Source organism: Ochotona princeps, chromosome 2 (assembly GCF_030435755.1).
Source record: "Ochotona princeps isolate mOchPri1 chromosome 2, mOchPri1.hap1, whole genome shotgun sequence".
In the NCBI taxonomy this organism is placed as follows: domain Eukaryota; kingdom Metazoa; phylum Chordata; class Mammalia; order Lagomorpha; family Ochotonidae; genus Ochotona; species Ochotona princeps.
In genome coordinates, this window is record NC_080833.1 from 158,401,383 (window position 1) to 158,424,953 (window position 23,571).

At 44.0% G+C, this 23,571-nt stretch overlaps 1 protein-coding gene across 1 annotated transcript in view; it reads right to left on the minus strand.

Moving 5' to 3' along the window:
• The window catches only part of LOC131478341 (uncharacterized), a 61,265-nt gene extending 59,616 nt beyond the window's left edge, over positions 1-1,649 (minus strand). Inside the window, 2 exon segments of the mRNA XM_058657069.1 lie at positions 2-943; positions 1,199-1,649. Of these exon segments, the coding sequence (XP_058513052.1) occupies positions 2-943; positions 1,199-1,649 (1,393 nt within the window).
• Positions 1,650-23,571: the final 21,922 nt, after the last annotated feature.

Below are 23,571 nucleotides of genomic sequence, written 5' to 3' on the forward strand. Positions count from 1 at the left end.
GGGTCCTGGCCCCGACTTCCCTAATCTCCAAGGGCCAGCACGGGGGTCATCTTCTTGGGGTTCCGTGAGTTCTTGGGACATTCTCGGGCCCAATGCCCCTTCTCTTTGCAGTAAGCACACTGATCTCGGCTCAACCGGGGCCGCCTTTCATCTCCCTGGTTCCTGATCTGCCTCCCTGTTTCTGGTCTATTATGCACTACAGTGGCCAGGATTCGACTTAACTCCTGATTACGCCTTTTCTCTCTCTCGTCCTCCCTCTCCTCTTGTAACTTCCTTAACCTTTCTTCCTTTTCCTCGGGAGTCTCTCTCTTATTGTATATCTTATCAGCCTCCCGAACTAGATCCTGCAAATTATAATTCTGCAATCCCTCTAGTCTCTGCAACTTATTCCTTATGTCCGGTGCCGACTGTCCAATAAATGCCATTATAACTTCACTCTGTCTTTCTTCACTAGCCGGATTAAAAGGGGTATACATACGGTAAGCCTCCATTAGCCTTTCTAAAAACCCCGCAGGGGTTTCCTCTGCCCCCTGTACTACTGCCCTTACCTTGGCCAAATTGGTGGGTCGCCTTCCAGCGCCCTTGAGACCCGCTAACAGAGTCTGGCGGTAAAGACGGAGACGCTCCCTACCGGCAGGCGTATTGTGGTCCCAGTCCGGTCGATTGAGAGGAAACACAGCATCTATCTCATTAGGGAGTTGAGTCGGGTTCCCATCAGCTCCAGGAATGTTCTTCCGAGCCTCCAAAAGTACTCGGTGCCGTTCTTCTGTAGTGAGTAGTGTCCGCAGGAGCTGCTGACAATCATCCCACGTGGGCTGATGGGTCAGCAAAATAGACTCAATTAATCCTGTTAAAGCCTGCGGATCCTGAGAAAAGGGGGGGTTATGGGTTTTCCAATTGTATAGATCCGAGGCAAAAAAAGGCCAGTACTGCATCTGTTCTCCTACGGCCCGGAGGGGAAATAGCTGAGATGACCATGCTCCCTCTTCCTCTTCTCTCCCCCCTTCCCTCTCCCGACGCAGCCGGAGCCGCGTGGGTATCGGTGATCTACGCCCCTGCGCTTCCTCTGGTATGGTGGAGTCAGGCATCACAGCTCCTTCTTCTGGCGCCACTGCCGGCTCTGCAACTGGGTGGCCTCCAGTAGGCCTGTGGGGATAGGGAGGTGGAGGTTCTAATGATAGGAGAAGGTCTTCCTGACCACCATCGGAGAGGACCGCCGGCTTTCCTCGGTTGGTGTCCGTCTCTCGTAGCGGGCAGATTGAAGACGTTATCAGGGGAGCTGAGGGAATGGGATTCAAAGGGATAGGTGAAGGCAGGGGTGGCGGCCGTGGGCTAGCATCAACAGCCGCGAAGGGCTTTACCCAACTAGGAGGGTTTGTAGCTAGACTCTCCCAGGTAACTACATAGGGAACCTGGTCTGGGTGACCTCCCGGGCTTGTGTCACATACGCGACCTTTCACCTGTAAAATAATAGAGAGGTTAAAGGTGCCCTCCGGCGGCCACCCGATTCCAAAGGCGGGCCATTGGGAGGAACAAAGGGTCTTCCATTCCTTTTTCTTAACTTCTACAGATAGACTTCGGGCTCGTCCCCGGACTTCTGACCAGTGATCAATGGAGAGACTCAAGGGAGTAACCAAAGCTTGTCCCATTATCGAACTTAAAACACTAAACACAATGGGCAGCAACACAAAAGCACACAACAAACTAACGAAAGACAAAACAATCGCGCGATCAAATTCTCCTTCCAAATACAAATTCCAAATACAAATTCCAAATACAAATGGTCGGAGGGGCGCCCTGCCTCTGCACGACCTCCGGGGACGAGATAAACTCGCTCTTCCCCGGTTCCAAACTAGTCCTGGAGCGTCCTCCAGGCGCAAACTAGTCCTGGAGCGTCCTCCAGGCACAAACAAAATTCAAATACAAAATTCAAATTCACCGGTGTACCAAATAATTACAAATATCAACACAACACATAACAAACACACACACTACATGAACCGGCCGGACTTACCTCCCTCTGTCTGGTCAGAGCGTCGAAAGACGACCCCCGGATCCCCGGGCGAGCCCCCAAATGTTAAACCGCGGGGGTTTAACAGGTACGGGCCCCAGTAGTCGCCGCCCGAAAGCTCCCAATAACCAGGTCAGAGGCTGCAAAAGCAAGAGGGATTTTATTGACGTTCGCGAACGGGCTCCCACTCTGCAAGGAGAAGAAGCCCCGATGTCCAGGGGTACAGGCATTTTATACTGCGAGCTCAGTACACTTGCTGGGTTTGGTACAAATTTTATGACCTTAGTCTGGCACCAGCTCAGGGCCCTCCAGCCTCATTTCCTCCGACTAAGGAATTTACTTATCAGGAGATAGAAACTTAGGCCTTCTTCCCATTGTCAGGCCCAGCATGGCCATTCCCCTACCCCTTATCTGGTCTCGCCAAGCAGGATACAGAAGCAGAAAAAGCATTAACCCTTACTTTTCTCTTTCATTTCCAAATGACTGATGTTCCCCGGAGACCTCATGAACTCCGATTGCTTTTTCCAATCATACTTAGTCAAGAAAATAACCAACCTACCTATGAAAGCCTAGATGTTAATGCCATCATAGCTTTTAAAAAGGCTTGCGTGTCCTACGGACCTACTTCTTCTTATGTGTGGGAATATTTAAATGGCTGGAGCCAGGGAGCAAACTGGATTCCTTATGATTTTGAAGTAATAGCAAAAGTAGGGTTTTCTCCTTCTCAATATTTACAATGGAAAATGTGGAGAAGCGATATGGCTAAAGAAAAACTGCGAACCTTAGGAGCATCAGGTCGGCAACTCCCTGGTGGAGGACAATTGACTTATGATATGTTGGTTGGAGATGGACAGTGGGTTACTACAGAGCAACAGATACAGCTACCTCAAGCTGCGCTCATGCATATACGAGACGTAGCATTGTGGGCATGGGAGAAAACCGAAACTGGGTCTGAATTTGCAGGCAGTTATACAAAAGTCATTCAAGGAGCCAGAGAATCTTATGCTGATTTTGTAAGACGTTTGACAGACTGTATAGAAAAACAAGTTAGGGGAGAAGGCACTAGGAAATTGTTGTTAAAGCAACTGGCCTTTGATAATGCGAATGAGGACTGCCAGGCTGTTATCCGTCCTATAAAAGAAAGAGAGGATCTTCTGGGTTACCTGAAAGCCTGTCGCAACATAGGGACATTTAAGCACCGTGCCCACCTAGCAGCACTTGAAACTTTTGCTATTCAAACACAAATGAAGGCTAAATGTTTTAATTGTGGCAAGCCAGGACACCTTAGAAAAGATTGCCCAATGCTTCCTTCAACTCAAAAATACCCTGCGGATGCTTTTAACAGTCACTCCCCTGGAATATGTCCTAAGTGCCGAAGAGGCCAACACTGGAAAAAAGAATGTAAATCCAAATTTGACCATGATGGCAGATGCCTGTGGCCAGAAGACTCTGGGAGGGGTCAGCCCCAGGTCCCAAACATTCACAGGTTTACAAAATGGGAATCTGCAGAGAAGCTACAAACTTAAAACTGCCACTGTCTCATTGCCCCACCTGTGCTCCTCACCCTGCAAGTATAAATCCTGGAGGCTGAAATGCCAATCAGTTGTGGTGTATGCATGTTATTCATATAGTGCTCTTTCCTATACAGCATTGCTTAATCATGTATACTAATTTTTAAGTACAAGTCTTTATATTAAGTTAATTTTTATGTTCACTGCCTCATTACGTTCTCATTGTTTAAAATTAACAAAAGCGATGTTCTTGCTTTAAGGAGTGTTTGGGTGATGTCATTATATCATTATAAAGTGAATGTTTCCTGTTTTGTTTGTTAATGTACCCGAGTTGTAACCGCATGTCTTTTGGAATATTTTATAATGCTGAGGAAGCTGGCCTTCAGTTTAGTGGCTAGCTTTCACAATAATCACCAATTTCAAGGTCTTTTGTTGTGGTAGATGTTTAGCAAACTGACTTCATCTGTATATCCATTGCAACTTTTGGGAGCTTGGAATTCAAAGAAGATACTAGGCTTTTGTAAATCCTGAGGGTTTTTTGGGGGGACATTTAATAAAAATGTGAAATTTTACCATAAATAATTTGGTATAAAATTGAACTCGAACACTATTTGATTATTTCAAGGTATAAGTTAATGTGATATTCATTGTCTACAAAGTGTTTGCATGTATTAATTGCATGTATTAATGTAATTCTTGTGTTTTTGGCTGGTTATCAAATCTCTCACTGCCTTTAATGTGTCAAGGTTTTGTATTTGTTTTAAAGATATTTGAGTGATGATCTCGCATCAATAACCAATTGTAATCTATCATATGTTATGCTAATGTCAACAACAAATCTTGTTTCAGATATTTTTAGCTATCCTTAAAAAAGCATTTAAGAATTCAAAGGTTTCAAATCCTAGGGATTCCCTTGGTATTCTTACGAGGCCTCAAGAATGCCAACGGATCTATCTCCCGTTTTGTGGAGACAGTTGACCAGGCTATTGGATTATACTAAGATTATTGCCAAATAACAAATGGAGTAAAATTTTATTGTGTCAAAACGTTGTATACATCCATGGGGTTGTGAAGGTTTAATTTTAGTTTGTGTTGCTAATTATGTATTCTTAGCATGGCTGTATTGCTGGGAAGACTGAAATTTGCAATTTTAGATTGATGGAGGGATTTCATAACATGATCAATGTTTTTGTCTGAGTTTCTCAGTTCAAAACTATTGACTTAATGGTTTCACTTACTGGTTTTTGGTGAACACTACTACTAAGCTTGGTTGAGAATAATATTTTCAAGTCTCCAAAAGTGTGTGTGTGTGTCTGTGTGTGTGCGCGCATACATGTGTGTCTTAACATTTTGTCCTTTGTAAAAAGTTGTTTCAAATTGTTATCATGTGTTGCTGTTTGTTTATCAAGAGCAGGTTGCCTTGGGGCTGTGGCAACCTGCAGCCACGCCCAGAGCTTTCTGATAGGATTGTAAAATCACAAAGATGTTAAAGTTATGCTTTAAAAGCAGAGGGGGGAATATGCTACCCCTGTAAATGCATTAATTTGGTCTTACTCACCTTAAATTTTGTTCAGATTTTGTCTCCTGGTGAGCACCAGCTCTGCGTCACTAGAGGCTGCTTGCAGGCCCAACACAGATGCCTTTGGTTTGATGGAGGAACCCAGCCACTCACAAGTGGAGAGGTCCTGACCCCTTGCTAACTGTGGGAAGAGGGTTTGTTTGTGTTTTTCCAGAAACTGAGCTGCAGCCTGTGTGGGTGCCAGCTGGTAATGTAAAGCCCTGGACTCCATTCACCGGAGGAAGCGCCTGCAGTAAGACAAATTCGCGACTTCATTCTGAAAGATCCATCTCCATCAAGGAGACATTGGAGGAGGAGGAGGAGGCCAGACCCCTCCCAACACCGGGTGACGTGAGGGATCCTAAGAGATTGGTGCATCAAGCGCAACTGTCCTTGACATTATGATGCATTTGATAAACACTAATAATCCGTGGGAAAGGTTATGCTCTTGTCCCTAGAATTTCCTGATGGATCCTCAAAACTGGCTCATCTGACCTCGAAAGTGCTGCAACTCCCTTGAACTCAACGCTGCCCCTGGAGAAGATGGAACCCCCAGTGGAGCTGCCTCTAAGAACTGAAAAGCTAAATTTCTTTAATATTCCTCTGGTTCCACTACAGGTCAGGAGTGCAGAGAAATTCTCCACCTTCTTAGAATGTTTGAGGAAGACTTTAAGTGTAACTTGTTATTTATAGATTTTAATGACCTTAGACATTAGAAAAGCCATAGAAATTTGTGGTGGCATCCAAGGACGACTCTGACACCCTCTTAAAGGAGGTTGTGTGTATAGAGCAAGGGGGATCTCAGGGTGGAGCAGGAGGATAAGAGGAGCCCTCTATCCTAGTCCCGGAGACCCCCGGAGGCCTCCCATGTGCTTTCGCTGCAGAAGCAGTGGATATCTGCCTCATCAAGGACATCGAGAACCGTATCCCGACTGCCAAGGAGATCACAAGGAAGATGAGTGCCCTTGGAGGCCGAGAACTCTGAGGTCAGTCCTTTCCTATTGGATTTCTCACAAGGGATTGAAGCAGCCCAGTACCCTGCTCATAGGGTCTGGTGACCTGGGAACTTAAGCCAGGAGCCCCGGGAGGCACTCAGAGAGAAAAGGATTGTAGGAGGAGCTTCCTCTAGTTCTTAACTAGTTCCAGCCTTGGCTCTCAGCCCTCTCTTACACCAACCATCAGGGTTGCTTGTGAGTCCCATGTAGAGTTAAATTCTTCCTCACTCACTAAGTTGTTGGGGATTTCCCTGCTCACCTACCTAAAACTTTTCTATTCTTCAATTGTTAAATGCAAAACTGTGCTTAACCTCTATAAACTGCAAAATTTAAATTGGGTTAAGAATCTCCCTGAAAAGCTTTTATTAATTTAAAACTGTTAATGCTAAACAAGATGTAACTGTAAAGAACTTTGATGTTATGTTTGAACTCAGCTGCTATGTATGTCAATGTTGGTCTTTACACTGTTCCTGTGCCACTCTGCTTTCGGTTAAATAATATTGTTTCTCCCCATTTTTCTGCTCTCCCAAGAGCATGTTTCCCCTACATACATCATTCAGGCCTAATTTTACAAAACACAGAAGGGGGATTTGTAGGAGGACATTGTGACCCGAAAAGGTCAGTGAGCACAGGACTACAGTTGGTTGGATAATATTTGGAGGAGAATAACCAAATGGCTACCTTTTGTATACCTTATTGGATATCATCTGCATATGTATATGAGAACACCTGGTGGAATATACAAGACAAAAGGAGTTCCAAACAAGCATTAATGGTTTTGTTGATAAGCTCAGCACTTCCTCCCTTGTCCGATATGACCCTCAGAGTATAAAGTCTGATGCTACTAATAAACCTCGGCTTTTGACCATCAGTCAGGGTCCACGCGTGTTATTATCGGCTCCGTGCACCAAGTCCATCGCTGCGGGACAGCGACAGGGGTTGACAAAAAGCAATCTTTGCCATGACACATGATAATCAAGCTTTCTTCAGTTGAACACAGGGAAAAGATATTAAATATGCATGTGAAAAAGATAGTAACATTAAAAGGATCCCCAATCAGACTTCCTGCTGACCTCTCAAACTCTACAGGCCAGAAGAGTGAAGTGACATATTCCAGATTTTAAAGGGGATAAATTATCAACCCAGAATAACTTATCCAGCTAAGTTTTCCTTTGTCTTTGAAATCAAGTTAAATTCTTCCGCAGTAAAGAAAAGCTCAAAGAATTTGCCTCTTTCCGACCTGCCCTACAAATGATGCTTAAAGATGTTCTCTTTATAGAGAAAAGGAATAATACCTACCAAAACCAAAGGCGAATGTGAAGAACATCCCAGTAAAATAACAACAGAAGAGTAAATCAAATAATGAACAACCGTTGCTGAAATGACAGGATTGAGTTACCACCCATTCATATTAACTCTGCATGTAAATGGCTTAAACCCAACAATCAAATGTCATAGATTAGTAGACTGGATTAAAAAAACAAAATCCATCTATTTGTTCCCTACAGGAGAAACATCTCACTTAAAACAGGCAGAAACAAAGTGAAAGAAAAAGATATTCCAGGTAATGGAAAAAAGAGTTGATGTAGCAATTTTTCTTCATTTTTTTAAAGATTTATTTTCACGGGAAAGGCATATTTACAGAGAGAAGGAGAGACAGAAAGATCTTCCATCTGCTGATTCACTCTCCAAGTGGCCACAATGGTCAGAGCTGCACCAATCTGAAGCCAGGAACCAGGAGCTTCTTCCAGGTCTCCCAATAGGGTACAGGCTCCCCAGGCTTTGGGCCATCCTCAACTACTTCCTCAGGCCACAAGCAGGGAGCTTGATGGGAAATGGGGCTGCCTGGATGTGAACCAGTGCCATTATGGGATCCCAGTATGTGCAAGGTGAGGACATTAGACACTAGACTACCTAGGCCAGGCCCTGCTGTAGGCATCCTTATGTTAGATAAGATAAACTTTGATGTGAAAAAATAACCAAAGAGATGAGAAAGGACACCACATAGTGATCAGAGATTGTGTTTTCAGCAGGAAGAGATCACCTTACTTGTTTTTTAGCATGTTTTTATTTTCAACTCTAATTTGACTTGGTTTTTCTCTCTTACTTTTCTTTGCTAGTCTGGCTTAGAATTTGTTTTGCTCATCTTCTTAAAAACTGGGTCTTTCTTATTGCTATTTGTAGTTTTTTAGTTTTAATTCCGTTATTTTTGCTGTGACTATCATTCCATGCTTTTCACTTTTTCTCATTAAGTCCTTGAGATGCATTATTAGATCATTTATTTGAGATGCTTCTGTTTTTTTGTAAGCACCTGATGTTATACGTATCTTAGTACTGTTTTTGCTACATCTCATGGGTTTTGATTTTTTTGTTTTCATTTCTTCAAGTTTTTTTTTCCTTAGTAATTTTCTCAGTGACACATAGGGCATACAGTAGCATTATTTCCTTCAAAAGGTTTTTGATTTTTGTTTCTTCAGTGACACATTGGACATTCAGTATCATGTTATTTAACTCCATGTTGTAAATTTTCTGTTTTTCTTCCTGTTGATTTTGTTTTGTGGCATTGCATTTAAGGGGATGTACAGTAACTGTGTAATGGAGATTATGATACGTAGATGTGGAGATACAATGCAGTGTGCATCTCTACTTCCAAACCAAAGACAGACTTCCATTGAAATTGTGTTATATATGTATATATGAAACTGATATATATGCATATATATATGCAATAGGATGCTGGACTCTTTGTCATTGCCCATACCTACAATGTCGGGATATGCTTAAATGGTGGAATGATGGACTTATGACTGTTTATGAAGGACTGTACTATTGTAATAATATAAGGGAAATCAGTGGGGCCAAAGGGCTTTAAGGAGAGGGAACATGAAATTTCAGAGTCTGTGGAACTGCATCATAAAATAATCATTTAAAAAATATGAAAAAAGCCAAAGAGACACTGGATTCATCAGATATGCAAGTATCAACAGAGGGGTGAAGGAGAGAATGATGCGTCCGCTGGCGCATGGTAATGTTCTAGTAGTGTCAGACGCCAAAGAAAAGGAGGTTGAGGGAATAAATATTTGATTCAAAACTTTCAGGAGAGTGACTATAGGGATAGTCAGAGGTTCAACAGGTACAGAGAGTTTACTGAAATGAGGCGGACAATGCAGGGTACAAATGAGACTTCACAAAAAGATGTTTGAAAAGGAACCAGACTAAAATCTGGGAAATAGAGGTCTCAATAAAGTAATGAAAGCCTCAACAACAGACTGGATCAAGCAGAGGAAGAATGCCAAAGGTAAGAGATCTGTCTTATTTCAGACAAAATGACTTTAGTAAGACAAAACTGTGATTAAGAACTGATTTAGTAGTGGTATATGAGAACGGCTAAAAAATGTAAAACAATTGCAGCAGTTGCTTCATTATTCTTCCTAATCAGCAGACAGAAAAACATGGCAGAAACCTACAAGGTTGTGCTTTGGTGGAAAAATTACATTTGGCAATAGCCTCATTTGGTAAACTTGTCCATTTGGACATGTTTCTTGTTTGGAGAAAGTAACTGAGGGGGCTGGCGTTGTGGTGCAACATCAAGCCACTGAGTAACCCTAACCCTGCAACACTGTCCTTTTGTGGCAGTGCCGGTGTGTGTTCTGGCTGTCCTGGTTCTGTCCAGCTCCCTGTGGATGTGTCTGGGAAAGCAGCGGGAGGTAGCCTGAGTGTGTGGCCCTTGCCGTCCGTGTAGAAGGCTCAGAAGGAGTTCTAGGCTCTTGGCTTGGCTTCTGCTTGCTTTCTCCCTGAACATGGTAGTCATTTAACCAGCAGATGGAAAATCGTTCAAAGAAATAGAAATAAAGTCTTTAAAAAATTTATTTACATCTGTATTTGAATCATTTCCTGGAGTTGTACAGTATTTTTGTTTTAGTCTTTTTTAACACTGTTGTGGTTACATGTATTTTCATAAATCAGGCACACATTAAATTGACTTAATAATACCTCAGACTGTTTATAAAAGAATTTAAGGATTACAGCAATCTCAGGGTTTTTTTTTTTTATTATTATTTACTACAAAGTGTATCTCACTGGTTTAGCTGTTCTTTGGCCTTGGAACTTACAGTAAAGATATATTTAAAATAATGAAAAAATATGAAATAGACTTCTAATTAGATAACCTTTGCTAAAAGCTACTGTCAGCAAAACTATAATGATAACTATTGCGTTTATTCAGACAATAAATTATGTATACCAGTGTTTTGTTATAGATAAAATTGCAAGATGGAGTCTTTTGGCACACTTAAATGTCCATGAGATATGTTAAGATAGCAATTTTTCTTGGAACTAGGTACAGAAAATTGTTATCTTTCCATTTTGCATAAATGAGTTAAGTAATTAAGGCAAGTTGCATAATGTTAGGATAGTATTATTTTAGGAAAAGTTTAAATTCTTTAATGGGTTAGATTTTACATGACCATTTAATGTGGATATTCTGTTCAATTCATGCTGAAATTCTCTTTCAGATGAGAAAACCTGCAGATGAAAAAATAGAGAAATTTTGGCTTGATTTCAACCTCGGAAGTCAGAGTGTGACATTTTATATAAACAATGTGGAGGTAATGATGTTCATTTCCCTGTGAGATCCGAATGCTTCTGGATTGTTCTCTGTATGTGTCATGTGCTTGTGAATTTCACAAATTTATTTTCCTTCTAAGAGTACTCTGTGGGATCCAGTAAGATTGTTCAAGGAAGCAGTGGTCCATTTCTGCGTAACAGGTAAGATGATAATTGTTCATGCCACATCTACTTTTGTTTATGTTTTCTGTGTGCAGTTCTGTCAGTAAAAAGCTGGGTTAGTTCTAAAGAAGATTGTGTGCATGCCTTAAGATAGAGGCAAGGTGCCCAGTACGGTGGGGGGATTATAGATGTGTGGACCACCTTTTGGGGCTTCCCTTCTATTTCATTGGTCTATGTGTCAGTTGTGTGTCTTGAAGTATGGTGTTGTGATGCCTCTGGGTTGGTTTTTATTGTTTAACATTTCTTTAATTGTTTGGGATCTTTTGTGTTTTCATAGGAGTTTCTGGGCTACTGTATTGTTCCAGATCTGAGAAGAATGCCCTTTGCATTTTTATTGGGATCGCAAATTGTTTTGGGTGGTGTGAGCATTTTGATGATATTCTGACAAATCCCTAAACATGGGGAGGATTTTTCCATTTTTTGCATGTGTGTTTTTCTATTCCTTTCATTAACATTTAAAAATTTTTCATTATAGAGATCTTTTGTATCCTTGGTTAAATATATCCCAAGGTATTTGTTTATTTTATTTATTGTTTGGCAGCTCTTGAGAATGGGGCTGATCTTAAGAGTTCGTTCTCAACCATGGTTAGTGTGTAAGAATGGAATTAGTTTGGTTTGGTGTCCTGACACTTTGCCAAAGTCTCTTGAGTTGCAACAGGCTTAGAATCTTTGGTTCCCCTATATGAAGAACCATGTCACCTGCAAACAGGGATGATTTAGCTTCCTTCTCTCCAATGTGTATCCCTTTGATTTCTTTTTCTTGTCTAGTAGCTCTAGATAGAGTTTCCAGGTTCGTGTGGAATAGCAATGGGGAGCGTGGGCGACCGTGTCTGGTTCTGGATCCTAGTGGGAATGCTTCTACTTTGCTCCATTCAATATAATACTGGCTGTGAGATTTGCCTATGTTGCCTTCATTGTTTATAAGTGTGTTCCTTCTATATACAATATTTTGGGGGAATTTTTCATCATGAAAGTATGTTTTATTTTTCATTCATTTATTTAAAAGGGTTAGAGAGAGAAAGAAAGAGAACTTCCATCTGTTGATTTACTCCCTAACTGGGAACAGAGATTGAGGCTGGGCCAGTCTGAAACCAAGAGCCAGGAGTTTTCTCTATGTGTCCCTTGTGGATGCAGGGGTCCAGAGATTCCACTGTTTTCCCAGACGCATAACCAGGAAGCTGGATCAGAAGTGGAACAGCCAGAAGCCTCTACAGGATGCTGGTGCTGCAGGCAGCGGCTAAACTCACTATGCCACAGTCCTGTCCCCAAAAGGATGTTATACTTTACCAAATGCTTTCTCTCTATTCATTTAAATAATCATGTGGCTTTTTATCATTTTGTTGGTGTGATATGTCATTTTCATTGATTTGCATATGTTGAAAACTGTCCCTGCATCTTTGGGATAAATGCTGCTTGGTCTGAATGGATGACTTTTAAAATTTAATTTAAGGAGAATCAAGATGGCCGAATAGGGTAAGGACATGTTTTAACAGACGGAGAACTGTTAGCCAGTGTGGAGTAGAGAGGGCACATTCCAGGACATAGGAGAGAACAGAACAATAGCAGAGGGGTACCTGGAGACTGACAGACACAGGAAAGCAGTGGACACAATGGTGTGGTGTTGCAGTGACTGATACCCCAATGGCAATCAGCCAGGAGCAGTCTTAACTCCACTGGTAGCTGGAACTCTGCCAGCAACAGGTGGGAAGGGGCATTCACCCAGAGCTCAGGAGATGAACCCAGACAAAGAACTGCCTATCCTGCTGGTCTGTTTCTTTTGACCAGGAGCAGAGACAGAGCAGCAGGTCCCAGATGGGCAGTGTGGGAAAAGGGTAGATTTCCATAGCCCAGTCTGCCACCTAGAGCCAAATCAGGTGCCATTTTGTATAGGGAGGCAAAGGTTATGATAGGACAGCACTGCGCATGTATGGGTTTGGGAGTGAACTCATTTCTGGCTCAGTGAACTGCCTCCTAGCACCTTGTCATGGAACATGGTGATTCTAGCTGTGCCCTAGCCATGCCTACGCAGGCATCATTAGCGGTGTGCAGGTGTCACTGGTGGTGTGCAGCCAGCAGCTACCTGTTCTTTCTCCTCACTGTGCCAAGGAGTCTGTTCATTCTACTTTCCACCAAGAATTTCTTTCAAGCAGTCCACTGGGACCATCATTCTTTCTTTGTTTTGCGGTATCTAGTAGATTCTGCCTCTTTGTCTTGTATCTCCAAGTATTCATGTCAAATAAAAACTGTTGTTAATTTGTTTAACCAGTTCCAGCCAAAATATCGTATATCAAAATGATTAAGATGGTGTGCCCTTTCTGGTCCCAAGTAATCCCAGTCTGCTGTCTGAGTTACTCTTGCTGCATCCCCACCTTACTGGTTGCGTTTTGGTCTTCCACTGCGATGGACAGGGTCGATCTAGACCTGTATGCTTCTGTTGGCTTCCTCTCCAGTTTCCTCAGTTTGTGGCTGTGCAGGCTCTCTCTGCACTTCACTCACTTCTTTCTTGTGGGCCACCTCTAATGTGTGCTCACTGCAATTCAGCAAAGAGCTGTCATCTAATTCAGAGGCTGAAGTCTATCAGCAGGCTTCTCTCAACTCTGGCTCCATTCTTTTCTGTAAGAGGAACCTAAGAGTAGGTGTTTGTCTTGATGGTTAGGAAATCCATGTCCTGCACTAGCGTGCTCGGGTGCCCAGCCCAACTGGTTCGTGCTGATGCGGAGCCTGGAGCACAGTGGTGGTAGTTCGGGTGCTGGTTCCTGGCTTCTGCCCTTGGCCTCAAGCCAGGGCTGTGATGAGTTTTTGGAGAGAGAAACAATGATTGGGAGCAATGTTTCTGTGTCTCTCTGTGACTCTGTCTCTTAAATAATTTTCTTAAAAGAAAAGAGTGTGTTGAAATGGAGGTGAATTATTACTGTTTGGATATTGGGAAAGCTGAATTTCAATGTGAATTTTAGCAGCAACTAAGATTTCAAAGAGATATTGAATGGATATTGTGTTTAGTGGATTCGAAAGTAAAATGCTTGTTGCAGATGATCCCCCTATAAAAACAAAGTGCTCCTTAAAAAGTTGATTGGCTTGCAGAAGGCAGAACCTGCCTCCATTTCCTTGTTGCTGCACTATGCTGGTTCATGGTTTTCCAAGGTCAGCCCCACAAACGTGTATGACAAGTGTGGGCATAAATATACATGCGTATTTAATAAAGCAGTATCAGAAACCTGTTATAATATGATTTATTTTCATGGAAAGATCTGGTTTACAAATACCCCCCTGAGGTCATTTAAAACGATGACATTTGAAAATAAAACCTGTCTCTGTGTTGACACACATTATTGCCCCTTTTCATTGCCAGAAACGGAGATGATGAAGATACTCCTCATCCGCCTGCAGCAGCCTATTGTCATCAGCAGGGAAGAGGTGATGAAGGTAGAAATCCACTTTGATGTACAGCTTGCCATCGCACAGGCAGCCACTCGAGCACTGGGACAGGACAAACAGGACCAGGATTAATTCTCGCTGATGATTCGAAACTCTTTTCCCAGCTCTTTCATTTCCTCATTGGCATTGGAGGATGTGAACGTTGGCTGAAAAAGCCATGGTCTCCTGAGTGTCCCTTGAAGAGTCAAGTGTCCTAATCCCATTTCTCCCTTTTTGTGTGTCATTGTCTCCGTGGTGTGGAACACTGACCCTCTCTGTGTGCCTCCAAATAATCTACTCCATTTACTGTGCACCATGGGAAACTTGACTGGGATGACATCACCTCCTGACCATTTCTTCCTGGGGTCCCAAGGACATTCCTGGTGGGCTTCTGGCACTGTTCTCTCTCTCTCTCTCTCTCTCTCTCTCTCTCTCTCTCTCTCTCTCTCTCCCTCCCTCCCTCCCTCCCTCCCTCCCTCCCTCCCTCCCTCTCTCTCTCTCTCTCCCCCCCCCCCTCTTTCTCTCTCACCTTCCTGTTCACAGAGTGAATTGGGAAGATTCTGATCTCTTACACTTGCAAAGGTCTGGTCCCCCCTCACTGGACTTGGAGGAGGGCAGAATTGGAACCAGTTCAGTGAACCAGCTCGCTGAAAACCCTTTAAGACACTAACCTCTTCTCCAGGAGCACGGAGCTGTATCCCAAGCTATGCATTTTCCTGGATGCTTTTTCAAAGGCTGCTACTCTAAAACTTGTTACTTATTTGTATTTATTTGAAGGAGAGCAAAAGAGACCTTCACTCACTGCAATACCCAAAGTTGGGCTGTCCTGAAGCCTGTTGTCTGGAAGTCAATTCAGGTCCCATGCATGGGTGGCAAGGGCCTACATAGTTGAGCTGTGTGACTGCTCTCCTAGAGAGTGCATTGGCAGGATGATGGATTGGAAATGGAGCAAAAGGGCAGGCTTCTGCTTTTAAAGTCGCATGGCTTCTGGCTTATGTTTCAGGTGTTGCCTGATCAGATGGAAACTTCCTGGGAACTTTCTACTAACTTTGAGAAGGAAGTCACCATGGCTATGATTCCTAATAGCCATGAGAGAGAGACAGGTATTCTTGGAAAATGGCAAAATTCTGGCTCTGAAAAGTGATGACAAAAATCAAACTTGGAAGAAGTCCCAGAAAACCTAGCATCATGTGAGATTGTTTGAGTATGAGTGTATCACTGGAGAAGGAAGAGTTGGTCAGAGCCTGGAATTACTGTTCAGTTCAGAGTTGCTTGTCCCTCAGAAATGGCAAAGCAGTGCAGATGCTGGGGTGGCAGGGAGCAGGAGATGGGAGCATTGGTCAGTCTTGTCTTCCCTTGAGGCCAGTGCAGCAATAGACTAGACCAGATACATTTTTAAAAAGCTTATTTATTTATTTATTTAAAAGATTTTATTATTATTGGAAAGCTACATATACAGAGAGGAGGAGAGACAGAGAGGAAGATCTTCCATCTGATGATTCACTCCCCAAGTGAGCCGCAACGGGCCGGTGAGTGCCAATCCGAAGCCGGGAACCAGGAACCTCTTCTGGGTCTCCCACACGGGTGCAGGGTCCCAAAGCTTTTGGGCCATCCTCTCCTGCTTTCCCAGGCCATAAGCAGGGAGCTGGATGGGAAGTGGAGCTGCCGGGACTAGAACCGGCGCCCATATGGGATCCCGGGGCTTTCAAGGCGAGGACTTTAGCTGCTAGGCCACACCGCTGGGCCCAAAAGCTTATTTATTTTTAAATTCAATGGCAGATTTTACACAGATAGAGAAATATCTTCCATCTGCTGGTCCATTCTCCAGATGGCCATGATGGCTGTAGCTGAGCCCTTCAGCAGCCAGGAGCTTCTTCCGGGTCTCTCATGTGGTTGCAGGCTCCCAAAGACTTGGGCCATCCTCTGTTGCTTTTCCAGGCCACAAGCAGGGAACTGGACGGGAAATGGAGCAGCCAGGACACGAACTGGCATCATTTGGGATGCTGGGCCTGCAAAATGGATGATTAGCCAACTGAACTATCGTGTTGGCCCCTATGTGACTTTTAAAAAATATGTTTATTTCTTTTGGAAGACAGAATTATGGAAAGGGTGAGATAGAGATCGTCCATCTGCTGGTTTGCTTCGCCGTTGGCCGCAAGGGAATGATGGACCAGACTAAAGCCAGGACCTTCATGTGGGTCTCCCTTGTGGGTAGCCGGGACTCAAGCACTGGGGCTATCTCCCACTGCTTTCCCCAGGCCATTAGCAGGGAACTGATTCGGCAGTGGAGCAGTCAGGACAGGACCCAGCACCCACGTGGGATGCCAGTAGTGTAGTCTGAGGCTTACTCACTGTGCCACAAAGCTGGCCCTGTTTTTTTCTTAATGTGTACAGGACAGACAGAAGAATCCACCAACCTGGTGCAAGTCATGAGCCCGGAAGATGACCAGTGCCTAACAGTTCTCATCAGTGATCATTCCCAGCTTCCTGTGAGTATGGGGGCCCTGGGAGCCAGGCTGGGACCCTGGTCTACCGGGACATTGGCAGGAGGAAGTTCTGCAAGCAGTATTTTTCTGTCCAAACTAGAAATGCTTTGAGCCTGCCTTTCTTTAGATAACTTCACCAGCTTTGTTGACACCCCTCCCCCTTTCCTTCAGTGCAGTTTCCCGTGGCGTGACTGTCCTCTGCCTCAGTGCCCAGTTTGGGATCAGGATACTGATGCTTGGGAACTCATGTAGGGAAAGAAGGGATACGATGACAGGCTTTTCTTTTGAACACGTACGATCTCACATAAATGGGCATCTTCGAAGTCCTCTGGAATCTGTACACTTCAGCAGCAACGATCCGGTGGGAGACTCTCCCTTGGTCTTTGTGACACTCCATGATTGCCGTGGATGGCAGAAAATTCTTTCCTGAGAGTGGTTAGGAATGTTTTGAAGTATCCTACAGACATTTGGAGCCACTGGTTTCATTTTCAGTAAACGATTTGTTTGTAAGGCAGAGTTGCAGAGAGGCGGGAAGAAGATCTTTTCAGCTGTTGGTTCACTCTCCAGATGGCTGTGATGGCTCTGGGCCAGGCCGAAGCCAGGAGCCCCGAATGCCTCCTGTGGGCAGCAGGGACCCAGGCTCTCTGGCTGTCTTCTAGTATTTCTCCAGGAGCATCAGTATGGAGCTGAATCAGAAATGGAGCAGCTAGGACTGAACTGAACTGGTGCTCATCTGGGGTCTTGGCATTGCAGGTGGTAGCTTAACATGCTATGGCACTGAGCTGCCTGAAGTAAATCCATTTATTAGTAAATCCAAAGCCTAGTGTTTAATTAATCGGTGCGTGTGTTTTTAAAGAGATGTATTTGTTTTTATTGGAAAATCAAATTTTACAGAGAGAAGGAGAGACAGGGAAAGATCTTCCACTGCTGGTTCATTCCCCAAGTGCCAGAGCTGGGCCAATCCAGAAGCTTCTTTTGTGTGTCCCATGTGAAAGCAGGGTCCCAAGGCTTTGGTCTGTCCTCTCCTGGTTTTCCCAGACCACAAGCAGGGAGCTGGAGGGGAAGTGAAATAACTGGGCTACAAACTGGTGCTCATGTGGGATCCCGGTATATGCAAAGTGAGGGCTTTAGCCACTAGGCCACTGCGCCAGGCCCATAAGTGTGGTTTGCTGATAAGCTAGACAGCAACTGCAAAAGAGTTTAAAACACAGAGGTTTCAAAGGTATCATCAGAATTTTGTTTTTTTGACAGCAAACCGAAAGAGCTAAACATTTACCTGAAAAGCTGAAGCCAGATGTGATAAAGAAAGGTGAGACTGTTTCTTTTATGTATAAATGTATCATATATTAAAAATACATACCATGAATATACATGATATATAGACATAGATATATCATAGATAAGACTTGAGTCTCTTTGGTTGTAAGTACTACTTAGAGATTTAGCATTATTTTTCATTTTGGTCACTAGAAGTCACGTTGGCGCATGCGTATTCTTCAGACTTACCGGAATCACCTGTGAAAATCGAGAGTCCTGAGCTGAGTGGCCAGGCCAGGTGAGTGACTCTCCCAGCTCCTATCCCACGCTGCTCACTGGGAGTGTGGGAGTGCCTGTTCTCGGCTGGAGCTGTCTCCCACTGCTACCTTTGGCGACCCCCTGCTCAGGAGACAGCGCTGTGCGGAATTAAAAGAATTATTTTGTTGTTGTTGTTTTTAAACTTTAAGATTATTTCTTTGCAAGGCAGAGTGACAGGAGAGAGGGGTGAGGAGAGAGATCTTCCCACCCCCCCGTCTTTTTTTTAAAGGTTTGTTTTTATTGGAAGGCAGACTTACAGGGAGAAAGAGACACAGAGGAAGATGTTCCACACACTGGCCCACTCTCCAAGTGGCTGCAACAGCTGGAGCTGAGCCCATTTGAAGCCAGGAGCTTCTGCTGGCTCTCCCACATGGGTGCAGGGTCCCAAGGCTTTGGGCCATCCTCTACTGCTTTCTCAGGCCACAAGCAGGGAGCCTAATAGGAAGGGAGGCTGCTGCCAGGATAAGAACTGACACCCATATAGGATTTAGCCACTGAACCATAACTCTGGGCCTAAAACAGAGATTTTTCATGCACTGGTTTACTGCGTGAACAAACACAAGTGTTAGGTCTGGGCCAGGCTGGCAGGAGGAGCTGGGAAAACCATCCAGGTCTCCCACAGGAGCTCAAGTACTTGGGCCATCTTCCGCTGCCTTCCCAGGCGTGTAAGCAGGGACCTGGATCAGATTAAAAGGAGCTGGATCAGATTAAAAGTAGGGCAATTAGCCAACCGGAGCTTCCGCAGGGGATGGAAGAACTTCAAACACTACCGCACAGAAACCAACGTCATCGGAAAGACAACCAGAAACCCTGAGCGGGCGGCAGAAACAGAAGAACAATAAATGTCCTTCGGGACCAGGAAGGAGAGCTTTCTCTGGTCCGAGCCTGGCTCCACCTCTGGACTCCCACCCTCTCTCGCAATGACCATTGGGATCGCTTCAAAAACTCCTTACAGCAAACAATCATACAAACTAAAAAAAACCTAAAATAAATAGACAAACAACAGAAAGTAGAGCTTGAAATCTGACAGGAAAGAGCTGGCGTGGATTGGCTCATGCCTCGCTGGGTGGGACACAAAGATTAGTTACTCCTCACCATGGTGTTGAGGATTTTCCTGCACACATCCCCCCAAAAATGTTCTGCACCTTAAATGTCGACAAATATCTTGTTAGAGTTACAAACCAGTCTAGATTATCCTAAAATCTGCCAAGATCAGCAAAATTATACTTCAACACAACAAATGGCTAAATACTAAAATGAAATAGACACGAGGCAGCTGAATGGTACCTTATAGCCATTTTAAGGTATATAGCAGCCGGTCCTGTATATGAGCTAATCATAGGTTGTGGTTAGGACTTGCTTTTTTTTTTTTTTTTTAAACATACTGGTTACTCAAAACCATGTCAATTCCATAATATTGCAAATTGCTGTTGATGTTATATTGGGACTCTTAATTGACTGTGATGATATTCTACCAGCTCTAACTTCAGACCAGAAATGGTCTCCCCAAGAAACTGTTCAACCCATCTGGACAATAAGTAGCTGGACTCTGTGCTTGGTATATGTTTGCAAGGAAAGAATCTTGATTGAATTTGAACTATAGTACTGCATCAAGACGGAGGAATCCACCAGGGGGGAGGGAGGGGATTGGGGAGGGGTGGAGGGATTCCCAGAGCCTATGAAACCATCACATAATGCAAAATAATTAATAAAAAAATATTAAAAAAAGTAGGGCAATTAGGACTTGAAGCGGCACTACAGTGTGGGATTCTGGCATCACAAATCATGGCTTAGACCTCTGCCACAGCGTCCCTGGAGAACACCTGGGGGAAGTGTGGGCTGTTACCCTGCTCCTCGGGCCCCTTCCCCACGCCTCCAGGGTTATCTCAGGCAGTGTACTTTTTTTTCTTTTTGTCAGCAAAACACTGGATTTAAGACCAAAGGACACAGATCAATATACAAACATCAGTTTCCTTTCTGAATGCTACTAACAATTAGAATAATTAACAACCAATACCATTTGCAGTCAAGTTAATGACAGATTAATTTCAGAGCTCCATAAGATCACATGCATACATTGGGATCTCTGATGTTGCTGAGGGTCCTTAAGTATAAACAGAGATAGGGCCCGGCGGCGTGGCCTAGCGGCTAAAGTCCTCACCTTGAAAGCCCCGGGATCCCATATGGGCGCCGGTTCTAATCCCGGCAGCTCCACTTCCCATCCAGCTCCCAGCTTGTGGCCTGGGAAAGCAGTTGAGGACGGCCCAATGCATTGGGACACTGCACCCACGTGGGAGACCCGGAAAGAGGTTCCTGGTTCCCGGCATCGGATTGGCGCGTACCGGCCCGTTGCGGCTCACTTGGGGAGTGAATCATCGGATGGAAGATCTTCCTCTCTGTCTCTCCTCCTGTGTATATCTGGCTGTAATAAAATGAATAAATCTTTTAAAAAAAAAGTATAAAGAAGACTCAGGAGGAAGATTCCAGGACCTCCGAAATTGACCAATAGATTCAAAAATATAACCCTGATTCAAATCATTGAAGGTGGGCCCAACGCAATAGCGTAATGGTTAAAGTCCTCACCTTGTACGCTCCGGGATCCCATATGGGTGCTGGTTCTAATCCTGGCAGCCCAGCTTCCCATGCAGCTCCCTGCTTGTGGCCTGGGAAAGCAGTGGAGGACGGCCAGATAAGTATATTGCAACTTTACTGATATCATTAGTTACTGAGGAAATCTAGGTTAAAACTGTAATGAGAGGCATTACACACCCACTAGACTGGCTGAAATTAGATTGTGCCAAGCACTGGTAAAAATGTAGAGCAGTTTAGATACTTCTAGCAGTTTCTTAAAATGTTAGATTTTTAGCAACCCTTTGACTCGTTGAGCTGTTCTCATCCTAGGTGTTTTCCCAAGAGAAATATCAGTGTGTCCTTACAAAGGCATGAATGTTTATGGCAACTTTATTTGTAATAGCTCCGAACTGGAACAAACCTAAATGTCCGTCAATAGATGACATACTGACGCACTCTGACATATCCACACATTGGAATGCCACATAGCAATGGAAAGGAATGGGCCCACCATTGAGGCATAGCTGGGCATGGTGCCACCTGTGATGATGCCAGCATCCAACATGGCACATGTTAGTCCTGGCTGCTCCACTACCGATCCAGATCCCTGCTCGTGGCCTTGGGAGAGCAGGTACAGGATGGCCCATGTGTTTGGGTCCCTGCTTCATATAGGAGACCCTGATGAAGCTCCTGACTTCTGCCTGTGGTCGGGTCTAGTCTGCCTGTTGCAGCTAGCTGGGTTGTGAAGTAGTGGATGAACATCAGTTCATATCCTCTGTCTCCATCTCTCTCCCTCTCTCTCCCCCCCTCTCTCCCTCTCTCTCCCTCTTCCTCTTCCCTTCTCTGCCCAGCTTTCCTTGTCTCCCCCCCATTGCCTGTCCCCCTCTCTCTCCCCCTCCCTCCTCTCTCTTCTGTCTTCGCTCTCTCTAATTCCACCTTTCAAATAAATAAATTTTTGAGGCAAAAAGTAATGAATTTGGATATATGTATCTTTAATTCATCTCAGAGTAATTATGCTTAGTAAAAGAAGCTGGGCCACAAGAGTACATAAAATGATTCCATTGTATGAAACGCTAGAAAAGGCAGACATAAGTTAGGTCAGTGTCTGCCTAGAAATGGTGGTGTATTTGCCACAGCTGCCTGGTTTCCCATTGCTCCACCCACCCTTCTCTTCCCTCTGAACCTGACAGACAAGGGACTCACAGGATGTGTGGTTTCTAGTCTCTGTTCTTACCTGCCAGAGAATCTGCAGCCATAGACTGCATGATATCAAGTTTGTAGAATGGGGCACTACCAGGCACCAGGTTTGTGACTGGGCAAAGGACACAGGAGGGAAACAGAAGTTGGGGGCAGTGAGAGAGGGGAAGGTAGAGGGTGCTGATTGTACCTGTCCCATTCACCAGGCACATTTTACTTCAGGCGCGATTCTGCTTTCAACAGTGACAGAAAACAAACAAGGAGAAGGATGCTGGTAATGTAGTAACTTTTATCCTTTTAAGGCAATGTGCCCTACACTTCAGTTGCTTGCCCATCACTGTCAGTGTGCTGTGGCTCTCTTTGTTATCTATGCCTTTTTCTTAATGAAAATTATCTTAAATTTATTCAAGCATTTTAAAAATAAATATTTTATTTCATTTTTAACTGGAAATGAACATTACTCATTACAAGTAGCAGTAAGCCTCCAAATAAAGTGAAAATAATCCCTGCATGCTATTACTTGATCTATTCATTGCATGAAATGGGCTTAATGATTGGCAAACTATGAAAGGGTCAATCTACCATACTCAGGTCTGTCCAGTTAGATGGACAGGTGGGTCAGCCCCATTGATAGTCTTAGAAGGAATTATCATTTCATGTTCTCATTTGATGGCAGATAGGTCGTGGAAAATGGAAAAAGTCCTTTATTCAGTCTTATGTGACTAGAGCAAGTTCTTACGCCGTCAAGAATTCGCTCACCTTGGATGACAGCTGATGGGCAGGCATAGTGGTCCCTTCTTTCTCATGAGAAATGGAAGCCTGAATCCAGAGATTCTACGAAATCCCTAAATGCTGGTTTCTCCTGATCATGATAGCCACATTCAAGTGGAACTTACACAGTAGACATGATGAGAGGCGAACAGTAATAGCTGGCAGTAACATCAAGCGATGAAAGTTTTGTGAATGTGGTATCTTTCTCTCGGAATACCTTACTATTCTGATGTCGTTCTCATGATGGGACACGACACAGTGTGACGTGTCTGTCATTCTGCTTTTCAAATACATCTTTCAGGAAAGAAAAAAAATCATGCAATAAGACTTTCCCAGTTTCTTTGTTCCTCTATCAAAAAATGCTGAAAGTTGTTTGCAAAAGCATGCGTATTTAGAACAACAGTTCATAAATGTGGCTACACACCAGGATCACAAGAGGGGGCTTGAAGAGAAATTCATTACTCAGACACTGTTGCAGAAAGGAAGTTGGGCAGCTTCAATCTGCTGTTCCAGCCCATCAAATGACCATGAAAAGCTGGGCTTAAAGTCAGGAGCCAAGAATTCAATCCCAGGCTGTGTCTTGGGGACAGAGACACACTACTTCAGTCCTCACCACTGCCTACCAGGCTAGAGCTGGAATCTGATGGGGCATGTGGGCATGTCAACTGTTGTCTTAACCACTAGATCAAATCTC